Consider the following 13,569-nt stretch of genomic DNA (forward strand, 5'->3'; position numbering starts at 1 on the left):
CGACGGTTTGCGGCAGATATATATTGCAGCGAATTCGGGGGGGGGTGCAGTCTGGGAGACCGTCGCCACAGCCGGGACACGAACCCGTGCCTCCCACTCCGCAAGCGACAACGTTAACCAGTCGACTAAAGGGTCAGACTTGGTAGCCAAGGGCCAACGTGTCTACTTATCCATGCACGTTACAATATATCTGTGCAGGGGCGTAGCCAGGACTTTTTTTTACTGGGGGGGCCAGCTGGGGCCAGCCATTTAATTACAGTGGCACTTGTCAAAACTACCATTTTAAACCTACTTTCGAAGATTATGATAGCCCTTTTAACAATGCCATGGATTGTGTATAGCCAAAGGGTATGGAACGGTATCATTCATCTCATCTACATGTCCCATGCACGGGTGTTAATGCAATGGGTATAGTTTAAGTGTTGTAAAGTGTAAAGACCGAAGACAGAAATGTCATTTAGTATTTCAATTGCAATTTGAATTGCTTGAAGGGAAAATTTACACGCTGAAGCCAACATTTCCATATCCTGAACACACACAACTAAATAAACTACATCGCTTGGACTTGCCATGCTGCACTTACACACTCATGCTTTTACACTTGGATTTGCACATGCTGCACTTTTTACTCCTCATTAAATTCTTTCTTGATCTTTAAAATAGCCCATTTGGGCTCATAACTTTAGTGGCAAAGAACAAGACTTAATAATAATAGGCTATTAATAATAATGCATGTATTTCAGCTTCCATTTGACTTTCTGTGCAGGCGTTATTTTTATTTATTTATTTTTTACCCACTCGGGACAGAGGAAGGGAGCGGGGGGGCCAGCGGGGGGCGTGCTCTGACCAATGGGGGCCGCGGCCCCCCCTGGCCCCTACGTGGCCACGCCCCTGTATCTGTGTGTGTATGTGTGTCACACTTTAATCATAAACTTAATCCCAACTTTTAACAGTTTCTAGCAGAATCCCAGTAGATTCTCAGTCATAATATCCAAAGCCAGAGTATCCAAGTCCATAGTGGACTACTCTGGGGTGACTACTGCCTAAAGAGCCCGCTTCTGAAATGTCATAGAAGCCCCAAACTATTACGTTAAGACATGTGGTTTAGTGTTTTCAGATGTCCCCAACAAAGAGAAACTCAACCAAGTGAATATTGTGTCAAACGTGGTATGTTTCCCCTGTCCAGATTCGGACAACTCTTTCCCCCTGAGGAGTCCCAGCAACATCCGGCAGTACGTCGAAAACCTCAACGTGATCGACAACCAGCGCAGGCTGACGCAGCTGTCAAGAACGATAGAACGCTAGGACCCCAAGTGGACGATGCGTTGCGCTTGTGCCCTATATTATGACGTCGTAGCGCAGCTCTGGATCAGAGGACGCGTTGTTAAAGACTTCCACACGCACCCGTTTAAGATGGACTGCTGAAATCGGTATGTGGACCAGTTTGAAGGTGAAAGGCGAGCAATTCCTGCTTCAGGCGTCCGCTCGAATTTGAGAAGCTGGGCACGCGAGCTCACCGAGGCCCTTCTCTGCACAACGGGGGGAAGAGGAGGCCTTGCAGCGTGCACGGCAGTGACCTCTAGTGCCTATTTTGAGAACTTCAGACAAACCTGGCTCTGTGCCTGCTGGGTTGTAGCAACTTTGCTAGTTGATGGACGCTTTTATCCATAAAGCCTTACAACGCCATTGCTGCATACATTTTAGTATGGGTGGCCGGAGTCAGGCATGGCCCCTTTATAATCAATGGCAGTGTTTATCCCATACCCACTGAGCTGCACATAATTTTGTAACACTGAAGTTATACGGAAAATGACTATATACATTAATTTATGATTATCTGTTGCAGCCCCTCGATAAGAGTCTGGTGGTTTCATGCAAATACCATGGTAGTGCATACTGTCAAAACCTGATTTGATCTGCCTCATTGGTTTGTGTCGGTATTTTTACGTTACGTAAAGCTGAATATACAGTATCAGAACAGTGTTTGGGTAGGCAGGTGACTAACTGAACATGCACATTATTTCATACTCTGTTGTAAGTACACAATGTTATTTTCTAAATAAATTATTTTCTGAGTTGTGTGTATTCAATCACAATACAGGTCAAATTTCTTTAAAAAGAAAATTACTTTATTTGAAATACAAACCGTAACAGGGACAAATCTTCCTCGAAAAACAACTCCCCGCCCCACAACCCCCCCACCCCTTCAAAAAAAAAAAAATTCTCCCCAATATGGGGTGAGAAGAATTCACAAAAATCTGTTTATCACAAGTTTAAAAAATCCTCTTCTTGTCAGAATTATGTACAACTTCTTTTGGAAAGCCCAGGAGAGAGGAAACGGGTTAAACATTTAGACGACCCAGGATAAACCCAGCATCTTCTCCTGGTGCAACTGTGGTGGAAGTAGTACACGAGTCCCCTTTCATTATAAATAATAGGCTGACAAGCTCGTTCTGAAAACGACCAATAAAGCGTCATCATTGTGACACTGCCAAACTAAAGTACAGATTTTGAATTTATCAATTTACCACATGGAGATTTTGTACCATGTGTGTGATATTACGACGTTCCTATGGTAAACAGCCAAATAATGAATCATGACCAACATATGGGGGCATTAAAAAGAGAATAATGAAGCAAAACAAATGTAACATATGGTTAGTACTATGGCGGTGTTTGGACAGGTGATACAATTTGCACCACACATGAATTATCACGCCGCAACAACACACCCGAGCTCAACTCAGACTCGCAGATTTACTTGTTCGAGTGAGTTTGCGCTATAAAAATCAGCCGGATCGGGGCAAGTGGTCCAGAAACATGAAGTGGTGAGTAAGTCTGCAGGGGGGGAAATCCTGGATAAAGAGGATTCACACTTTTCCCCATGCATTACGAGAACAGTGTAAAAAAAAGAAAAGAAAAGCCAGGAGCCCCCCGAAGGGAGTTTGGTACTCACAGACATCAAAACACATCAGCACGTTACATAGTACAACTCAGTCACAAATAAAAGAAAAAAAAACTGTGATATAAACATGAGTGAATACAAATATTGCACTTTCAAACAATGTTAAGTTCCCAGTGCCTAAGTCCTTATCCCTTTATCAGATATTTCGAAACTCTTCAGTGTGTCGGATGAAAAGCCACTGATCCCAAATATCTTACATTTCTGTCAGGCCAGTTTGATGGCCCCCTCTCGGCACTGACTGGATTTACTCTTGGTGACTTCAAGATACAGAGGTGATCAGAATTGACAGAAGTAGGCAAGGGGAAATTTTAAAGCCATTTCTCACACAAAACAGACATTCATAAATACGCCACTCACACACGTGCATGTGTGTGTGCACTGCGTCTGCACGCACGCACACGTGCACGCACATTCCCTCTCACAGGCACTTATTTACATTTTTAAGGCACATAAAACCTATGTACATGACAAATAACATGAACCCAACACAATGCATTTCAATGTTCAGTCCCTGGGTGGAGCTGTAGCCTTTTGGTGGTGGGATAATTTCCTTCTCTATGTTCTCTGTGTCTGTGCCTCGCCTTTAATTTTAAACATCAGCAACCTTCACCCCAAACAGATCGGTATCCAACACGCCCAACCTTCTAGCCGAAAACAGATCCTACGCTCCCGTCGGTGACAACCCTACTCGCCCTCAAGCTTGACTCCCGTTTCCTGTCTTTTCAAGGCCGCACACAAGAGCTGATTGTCACATCTCCCACTTCCGAGACGTCATAACACAACGGCCGTTAAAGACGAGGGTTAACCTGAGCATTATCTGATCCTGCCTGGCCCCCTTCCCCTTACGAGCGCGGTCCGGCGTAAAGAGTGCAAAACCATTCCCGAAGAGAACGCCAAACAGCCATGGCTTTAAAAAGAAACCCCCACGCTATCACACAGGTCCTCGCGCGAGGCTCCGCTGACCTGTGGCGGTTCCAGTCACATCCCAGTCGACTACGAGACAACGACGATGCTAGCATTGGTAATTCTGAGTGTGAACAAACACAATTCAAACAAAGTGATCAGTAGGAGCCAAAGTCAAAACTCAAAGGAAGCTCAGTCAGTCTTTGGTGTCTCTTCAGTTACATCAGTAGATTTCTCCTTTGAGTGCAAATACAACTGAACCCAGCACTGTCCACCAACCTGAGGCAGAGAGAGATCGTTTCCATGAACACTTGAGTAAAATCCGGGATAAGATCGAGTAGAATACATAGAAGTTTGTGGAAAAAAACTGAATTGTTTGGCTTCTTTGGTTGGACGATTAGGTGGCGGGTATTAAGCCGAGCACGCTAATCTTTTGCTTGTCCAGCTAGGCGTTCGACAGGTTTTCATACGATTACATCTACGCGACCAGAATGCGGTATTCACAGCTCTTTGCCACCGTACGCAACGCGTGACTATGTCCTGTCAGAAGAAGTGAACACGCCATTTTTTTTTTAGCACCAATATCACGCAGTTTAAAAGGGTCATACTGAATTCTCTATAATGAGGATCCACTTCAGGAAAAACAAACAAAAACAAAGTCAACCGGCATTGCCTTTTTTTCCGCACATCGTTTTGCAGTCACGAGTCTGGTATTTCTCAGTCCAATGTGAGTCTTTAGGCAGTTTGACTGTGACATTTTTGAAAAGTTCTAAGCATTAACAATCCCGACCTGCTGACAAACAAACATACATTAAATAAAAAAAAAAAAGAAAAACAACAACATTCATTTGGTTTGGAGATCTTAGGGTTTTTATCTTCCTCTAGTGCAGCACAGTGGAGTTCCAGTGGTCTCTCTTCCTAACTCTCCATCTGCTGTCCGATCCTCGTTTGGACGCTCCATCATGTTTCTCCGTTGCAATCATACGGTTTAGGTTCAGCGAATCTTGACAGCTCCGGTGGTTATTTACGCCTCGGAGGCAGCCTGTGGTTTGAGCTGGGCTTTCTCCATGGCAGTGCCGTAGGGCAGAGATCGCTTGAAGAAGCCAAGCTGAGGGAAATGAGAAGAAAATGAGATTTATTCATCTAAGAGTGCAAACTGACTCCATCAGTGATAAATAATCTCAGGGGGTCCCAAGTCATTGACTCTATTTTTGTGCACCAACATAATCACATCATTGGCTCTCATGCATGAACATGCTCTTAACTTTCCCTCAAAATGGTTCTTCCAAGTGCAACATGTGTAACGACGGATTTAGGGAGCATTCTTAACCACGCATGTTTATTCTTACACATGTGCCTTTGAATGGTGAATCCCACTTAAAACATAGATTGGGCACAGATCCTACATACATACATACAATGTGGTTGCAAAAATCTGAATGCAACTGTGCAGCATTTCGGCCTAAATTTAATGGAAATTCCCATAAGATATGAAAACTAGTATTTCCATGAAGTAGACTGAGAATTTTTGGACTTCTGCCTCTTTGAACAACATGGTTAGCCAACGGGACTGTTGCACAAATTTACGTACAGCAGGTCTTCGCCACTCCACCATGCCAACAAATCAATTGAAAATGAGAGAAAATTGGCGAGTACCGCAGAATGTCTTGAAACAGTTTGTAAGCGCTTTTTGCAATCGGATCTGTGCATTCGAACGGTCGCTGCTCGAGTACCGTTGACTTCAAACGGATGAAGTTACAGTAGAATAGTAGCATGCAAAACGCTGCATTATGCATTATCAGCACCGACCTTGTAGAGGACATAGATGAGAAGTGCCAGCAGCAATAGTCCTGCTAGAATAGCCAAGATGATGATCCACAGAGGAACGGAGTACTGGTTTTCTGGCTTGTTCCACACTACCGGAGTCACCACCTGTCAATGAAATCAGACTTTCATCCCCATCCCTATTCAACGCTAAAAAAAGATCATAACTGTATAAAAGCTGCACACACACACAAATTCGTAGCGACACATATTATATAAATATATATTTGAAATCACACAAATGCCCTACAAACAGCAATACAATAGACGGAAGGAAATGGAATTCCTCTTGGGACCACTTTGCGGTAAAAAAAACAAAATGCTTATAATTTGATGGGGTTGCGAAGTACCTTTTTGTGTCCACTGGGATTGTGCTTGGGTAAGATTTCGTAAGGCATCTTCATCACGCTGTACCTCGCCAGACACTCCAGTACATAATTCTTATATGCTCGCTGAAGGGAGAAACATCACAAAGTTACTGAGCTGATAGTTCATTTGTAACAGCAATCTCACGTTTTGTGTCAGAATGTTTATGTTGTTAAATGTTTTTAACGGGTGCGGTCATGGTGTCGGATGCAATTCATTACATGTACAGCAGGCGTCGGTAAAGCCTTGCAGAGACTGTCTGACCCTCCCAGCGACTACCCCTCTGACATTCCAATCCTATGAGAGGTGGTGACCACCGGCTAATGAATTTTCAATCCAGCCACATTGAGGCCTTGTATTACAGCATGTAAGGTCACTTTCAGAATAGCTCCTTTGTAGGAATTGGCAAATTAAAAAAAAAAAAAAAAGGAAAAAAGAAATACACCTGGCTAAAAACATACACAAACCCGCCCTGCATGTCTGCATGTACAGTTGAACACAATAGCTCAATACAGAGTCGGTCTTACATTATTGAGCAATTTTAGCTCCACGCTCGGTTAGCTACCGTTTTCCTGTTTGTTGCGCCAAGTATTTGAGACTGTGTACATTGGCAGACTGAGGAATTCAACTCGCACCAACGCCGACATCCAGTCAATACAATCACATATGTAAGACTGAGTGGCCATTCATCTTTGCCAGTCTCACATTTGTGGTTGAAGGTCTCGATGTTTTCTTTCTTGCTGTTTTAATGAAAAGCGGATACTTACTTTACGCCAAAACCTGACATGAGAAAATACACAGGCAGCTATCGGGACGGATGGCTCTACAGCGCACAGCCTTCCCTTTGTCACGCCTTTGTCATCTGGTGGAAACATGTGTCCGTCTGTCCATGTACGCTACATGTGTAGGGAGTGTGTGCAGTGGGATTTCACGAACCTCGGTGAAGGTCTCGGCCCAGACGCGGGAGCGCACTTTGAGGATGGCGCTTGTCCCTTTCTCCAGAAGGCCCACGTTACACTGGAGCGTCCAGCACTCCACGGTAGCACACGACTAGGGAGAAAAGGGAAAACATCGACTGGGTGTTAAAAACCTGTTTAAATCGTTCTCATCTACAGATTTTACGGGACATACTTTCCTACGCGGGCCACAAAGCTTTAACTCAAGGTCACCGAATATACGACTAGAAAAACAAATAGGAGAAAGTCGGGCGAAAACGGAAGAACACACATGAGAAAGGCAAATAACGGCCCCGTTAATGTTGTAGGTTGAATAAATATAACAAAGAACCCAATGTTATGATCCCTATCCCAGGCCTGCTTCGAATTAGAGAGAGATTGAGGGAATGTCATGAGACTGTAAAAATGCAGCATGCAGTCACCACGCTCAACATTATTGCCCAACCACTAAAACCAGCCCATTTTTCGCAAGACTGTAAAATACACAATCTTAATTAGGTCTCCATAATGCAGCTTAGTGCGCTTAACATTTCAGACTGGTCACAAACTGTGTTTTGGAGTCGGTGTAGTAGCCAGACCACCCCCAGCCTAGGCGGCTTTGGCGGGTTTCCTGCGGGAGCGCATTAGTTTACTTGTTACACCAAGGAGGGCAAACTCAGGAGGAAGACAGTACCCGCCTAGTTCCCTAAGGCTCGGTCTTAGACAGACTTAATAAGGGCATTCAAACAGACTGACAGACACACAGACGGGGGAGCGTATCAGTCGACTTCCTCTTGGTAGGCCTCCCTGATGCCGCAGGGCACAGAAGCCTAGAAAGCTCTATAAAGGCTGGTGGGTCTGTGGTAAAGGCATGAGCATGAGCCGGTGCCAAAGATGCCTCAGCCCCAAGTCCCCCATATCCTCCCCGGTGGGATTATGTGGTCAAGGGCTGGAGTTCGGGAGGACGGAGGAGGAGGGGGCAGGATCGGCGGTTCCCACAAGTAAGGGCCTAGGTTGGGGACAAAGCTATGCTGTACCTTCATATGTAGACACTTTAATAATAGCAACAACAATAAAAACAGAAGTTGCCACTACCGTTACTAGTACTACCGTTACTACTACTGCTACAACGTAGGGCTGGGCAGTAGTTCAATATTAATGCTTATCATCTTCCAATGGTATTGTATCAGGATGTCATTCAGATAGTCAGATTTGTGACACACAGTCTTATTGTCTCAATTAATGACAATGAGAAACTGTTGCTGAAAATTTCACACAAAATGTGGTCTGAAATATTTGAGGAGTAGTACTTGAAAACCGGTTTTGGTCTGATATTACACCTTCCGATACCAAACAGTTCAATGTGATGAACAACAGCTGGACTCTTAAACGTGACATTTTTACATATGTAAGCAGATATTGTGATATGTATATTGATATCGTGTAAAATTCTCAATGATTATTGTGATATTTTCCATACTGCCCAAAATCATCATCACCACCACCACCACCACCACCACTACTACTACTACTACTACTACTGCTAGTAGGAGTAGTCATAATAATAACGATAATGATGAGAATATACTATTTCAAGCTAAAGTAAAACAATCTCACAATAATCTGACTCAGTTATGATACAGAAATTATGTTGAACTATAGAAATTAACAATTTAACTAAACTTCCGTGACATAATGAGACAATAAAAACAGATTAGCAGTTCAAACCAAGCCATAACTCATATCCATAACATCAAAAGTGACCCAATTAGCTGTGCCTCTGCTATTCATTAATAGCAGAAGCTCCTCAAAGACAAAGCAATTTATCAGTCACTACAGCCCCTTTCTTGCTCAGGCAGCGTTAATCACTGCCAACCTCTCCGTTCTCATCCGGAGACACTTGGAACAGACTTGTCTGCCCTCTTAAGCATGAAACCAAAAGTGCAGAGGTGGTTGAAACAGGAGAATGGGCTCCTTCATACATACGTGTCATCAGACAGGCTTGATAAACGAAAACGGTTGGGAGCGACAGGCGGACAGACAATGACTCCTTTGACAGAAGCAGGTAGACTGAGAGGGAGCAGCTACCTGCAGCTGGGTGGCTCAATAGACCCAGTGTATGGGCGGCGCTGGACCCCGTCAACACCCAGAGTGGAAAATTAAAGGGTAGTCTGTGAAGGAACCAGTGCGTCGCTGACATACTGCCCTCCTTCCATTGTCCCAACCAGATGACCCCCCCCTGCCCCCCCATAAGTACAGACACAGACACTTCAACCCAGCCACCATTAAAAGGCCCTTTAATGTTAATCACCTCAACAAGACCACCCCATGCCGTTTAACCTGTCCCTTTTAACAACATCATAACCAAATTATCCAGTCCCCGGGGCCTCGTGCACGAGCAGAGCCAGTGACACCAAAATAGATCCAGACCGACACAATTCAGGCAGCTTAGAGAAATATATTGTTTCTAAACCTCAACCCTAATCTAATGGAGAGCTTCTGGCCTGCCTCCAATGTAATACTATAATCACTTTCCACAGCGTAACAACATTTACAGTGGTCTGTAGACTTAAAACACTTAATCCGTTCACTTTCTGGTGGCGCTGGGTGACATGGAAAATATTATCAAGATAATCATAGAGAATTTTACATGATATATATATATATATATATATATATATATATATATATATATATATGTATATGTATATGTATATATATATATTATAGGGCTGTCAAAATTGACGCGTTAACGTGGATTAATCCATCATCATGATTAATCTGATTAAAAATTATAACGCAATTAACCCATCTGCGCCGCAGAATGACTCAAAATCCCTGAAACGTCTCTGGCAACGCATTTCGGGCAGTTTGTCCAAGTAGAGTTACCGTCACACATGCCGCCGCGCATGCGCAAATGGGCAGTTGATCCGGTAGTGACAGAACCAACCAACTCGATAAGGAAGTATGGAAGACGCTAAACAGCACGTTGGCCCTCTCGGTGGGAAATTTGAATACAAAAAAACCCAAGACGGAACAGTCGACCAACATAAAGTATTGTGCACACTCTGCAGGAAGGAGTTTTCTTTTCACTGAAGCACTTCCAGCTTAAAATACCATTAATGCGAAGCATCCGTTAGTCAGGGATTCTGCTAGCACTTCGGCTGACGCGTCGCCCAGCTTGCGACAAACCACCCTCATGGAACGTCTCTCACACTGTTCCGTGTGAGAGACGTTCTCAGTTGCAGGCAACATTGTAAATAAGAAGCGGTCAGCTCTCCTCTCGGACAATGTCAACAAGTTAGTCTGTATTAGTAGCTGGCTGAAAAAGGAGTAACAGGGCCACATTAATGTGGATAAATGTTTGTTTTGAAATAGAGAGTCAACAAAGTTTTTTGTTAACACAAACTGTTAAAGGTGTTTAATAAACATGTTAAGTGCATATATATTCCCTTCTTTCTTGAGTCTGTTTGCTCATGCAAAAGGAAACGCAATTAATATAGATTAAAAATGAATGATATTTAATCGTGATTAATCGAAATTAATCCACAGCAACCCTGTGATTAATCTGATTAAACATTTTAATCATTTGACAGCACTAATATATATATATATTATATATATATATCACAATATCTGCTTACATACGCAAAAACATCATGTTTGAGAATCCAACGGAGGCTTATCATAAACTGTTTGGTAATGTAAAGCATCATATCAAATGAAAACCGGTTTGCAAATAATACTCCCTCAAATATTTCAGACCTCATTTGTGAGAAATTTTAAGTATTCTCGTTATCATTCATTCAGACAACAAAACTGTGTATGATAACACAATATCCTATATTCGTCCCGATAACATATCGTTGAAAGATGATAAATGATAATAATGAATTAATGGCCGGCCCTACTTTCAAGCCACCCACACCCACCTATCAACCACCCGTTACGTTAGTCTTCACCTTTCGACCCAGGATGTGCTTCCCGAGATTGCTCTGGAGTCAAAAATTCAATACCTTGAACATTTCAAGGATGTGCTAGTGTACAAATGAGAGCAAAGGTGCATTTCCCTCATGTGTCCCAGTCTCACCAGGTTGGCCAAATGAGCAGGTTGGTCTCTATGCACCTCCCTCTTCTCCACATGGTGCTCGCTGGCCTGTAGTGCCAGATAAGGCGGCTGCTCTGTTGAGGGTTGCTGGAGCTGGAGAGAGAACGCCAAACGTTACACACACACACACACACACACACACACACACACACACACACACACACACACACACACACACACACACACACAGCATTAGGTCAACTGGACTGAACAGTGACCTAAGCAGGAAAAAGAGCACACCACCCACCCCATTACTTAATAGGAATCCTTATGTTAGCCCAAGACCCGGGAGGCTTCTGTCATTAATCAGAAGCATGTGAGCGCTCATTCACATGAGGTCCCATGGAAAAACACTAAAACTATTATTTCACTGGTGGTAAAAAAAAATGAACAAAAAAAAACCCATCACAGCCAAAATAGACAACAACTCGCACCCCTCCTCAGCATCTGGAGAGTCCCAAGTATAAACACTTACAAACAAACTACACATAAGTCCTCTGCCCACAAAATCTCAAGGCTGTGATGTCAATACCCCGATGCTGAAAATGAGTGAGTATATGAGCAGTGAAGTGGTTCAGAGAACTGTACTGAGCATAGGGAAGAGTTGGGACATCAAAGGTGGTGGTGGTGTAAGTGTCCTGGGTGGGGCAGAGAGGCTAGGAGGAGGACAGGGGTGTGGGCCCACCAGTGGGACGGCCCATCTGTTAATCACACAGTGAATTAGAACCTGCAGGACATCCTCACTGCTCTGTCTTGTCTGTGAAGTGTATGCACACACACACACACACACACACACACACACAGACAGAGCTCGGCTGTTGCCTCGCTTGACATCGAAAAGTGTGCTCATCTGCTTGACAGTTACTTTGAGGTGTAGGTGGTTCAGGGTGTGGTTGAAGCTGCAGTTGAGCGGGCCTTCGGTGAAGATCTCCAGGGGGTAGAGGAGACCCTGGCTGTGGATGCTGAGGGGGCAGCGCAGCTCCAGCAGGGTGTGGCTGATCCGGCTGGGCCCGTTGTTCACCAACTGAGGAAAGAAAGAGCGCCAAGACATGGGAGAGGCAGGGGTTATTAATTTCAGGATCAGAATCATCTTTATGGGCCATGTAGGTTTGCACATGCATGGAATTTGACCCGTTTCATGGCTCTCTCAGTGTACTTAACATAGAATAACAACACCACAACACAACAATCTTCACATATATACACAAGGATTGACTATATACAGGCGAGATAAGAAGTGATAAGGTGCAATGGCGCAGAGAATATAACAGAGATGCTGAAATAGATGTTAGCAGGTTACTTACATAAGTAATTTGGAAACTGTTGTTCTATTTGCATGATTAAAAGAAAGAAATCAGTTGAAAGAAACATAATAAAAAAAGAAAAGTGCAGGGGAGGAAGGATGCCCAAAGGGCTTATTCGAAGTCTTCCTCGAGGGGTGACAAACAATTATAAAGATCAAGTAAAAATAAAAAGATGATCTGTAAATAAATACACACACACACAAAATACAGTAAAACAAGCTTAATAAAAAGGCAGAAGAGAGAGGGTGGGAGGATATCATGATATATGACAGACTGGTGGATGAACTTGGACCTAAACTTTCATTCAGAATTTGAGAGACTTGTGGTTGACTGAAAGCTGGTCATATATTTATGCCATAGCTTGTACACCTCCGTACTGAACTGATGAAAAGCGACACCGAGTAGAATGAAAAAAGGGGGGGGAAGCAAATCACTGGCATGTCTAGAGGTATATGTGTGTGAAGATGAGACCTGGGGCTGAAGAGGACTTGAAATGGCTTGGCTAAGTAGCTCATGATAATGTACATCCTTATATATGAAAGTTATGTGAATATTCATGGTCGATATAACCTCAATATCCAAAAAAAAAAAAGGGACCCGTTTAGACGATCTTGGGGAGCTCCAAATTTTGCCGAGTGAGGTCATTGTTTAGTTTTCCCTGGGACTAAAACCTTGCCCCACGAAGACGGGATTCTGCTTTCTAGCCCTGGCCTGTCAGCTTTACAATATGAAGTGTTGAGCACGCTCTCCAACTCTGTACGCATGGCGAACAGACTCCTGGAAGAACTCGGGCTGATTACCTCATAGATATGTTCCACCCCAGGTCCAATGTCCTCCTCCACCTGATGACTTTTGGTCACCTTCCAGTTGGCCGGCGGGAAGAAGACCTTATCTGGCCGGGAAACGCTTCAGAAAGAAGAAAGGAAGATCTGAGAAAATGCGAAGGAAGTTCTGATGTGTCTTCATGAAGAGCCCAACGTTTACGTCAGGGGAATCTTAGACTAAACTCACCCTTGTAAAATAACATCAGCCTGAACAACCACCTCCAGCTTATGAGACACAACCTCGCTATGGGAATTATTCTCATTTTTGCTGTAGAGAGAGAAAAAATTTTCCATTTCAAAGCAGATCAATAAAAACTGTTCGACATGTAAAACCTTAATT

General features: G+C 43.6%; 2 protein-coding genes across 5 annotated transcripts in view; one reads left to right on the forward strand and one right to left on the reverse strand.

Annotated features, from left to right (window-relative positions):
• rapgef3 (Rap guanine nucleotide exchange factor (GEF) 3) overlaps positions 1–2,084 on the forward strand; it is a 34,584-nt gene extending 32,500 nt beyond the window's left edge. For all 4 annotated transcript variants that reach the window (XM_056275474.1, XM_056275475.1, XM_056275472.1 and 1 more), the window contains exon 27: positions 1,187–2,084. In XM_056275474.1, the coding sequence (XP_056131449.1) occupies positions 1,187–1,305 (119 nt within the window). In that variant the 3' untranslated portion in view covers positions 1,306–2,084. The remainder of the gene's footprint in view (positions 1–1,186) is intronic.
• A 121-nt stretch (positions 2,085–2,205) lies between these two features.
• itga5 (integrin, alpha 5 (fibronectin receptor, alpha polypeptide)) overlaps positions 2,206–13,569 on the reverse strand; it is a 51,810-nt gene continuing 40,446 nt past the window's right edge. The window contains exons 23-30 of the mRNA XM_056274859.1: positions 13,417–13,497; positions 13,206–13,311; positions 11,967–12,125; positions 11,084–11,194; positions 6,995–7,108; positions 6,043–6,144; positions 5,678–5,800; positions 2,206–4,976 (exon numbers count right to left, since the gene is read on the reverse strand). Of these exons, the coding sequence (XP_056130834.1) occupies positions 4,893–4,976; positions 5,678–5,800; positions 6,043–6,144; positions 6,995–7,108; positions 11,084–11,194; positions 11,967–12,125; positions 13,206–13,311; positions 13,417–13,497 (880 nt within the window). The 3' untranslated portion in view covers positions 2,206–4,892. The remainder of the gene's footprint in view (positions 4,977–5,677; positions 5,801–6,042; positions 6,145–6,994; positions 7,109–11,083; positions 11,195–11,966; positions 12,126–13,205; positions 13,312–13,416; positions 13,498–13,569) is intronic.

Source organism: Lampris incognitus, chromosome 2 (assembly GCF_029633865.1).
Source record: "Lampris incognitus isolate fLamInc1 chromosome 2, fLamInc1.hap2, whole genome shotgun sequence".
Lineage (NCBI taxonomy): Eukaryota > Metazoa > Chordata > Actinopteri > Lampriformes > Lampridae > Lampris > Lampris incognitus.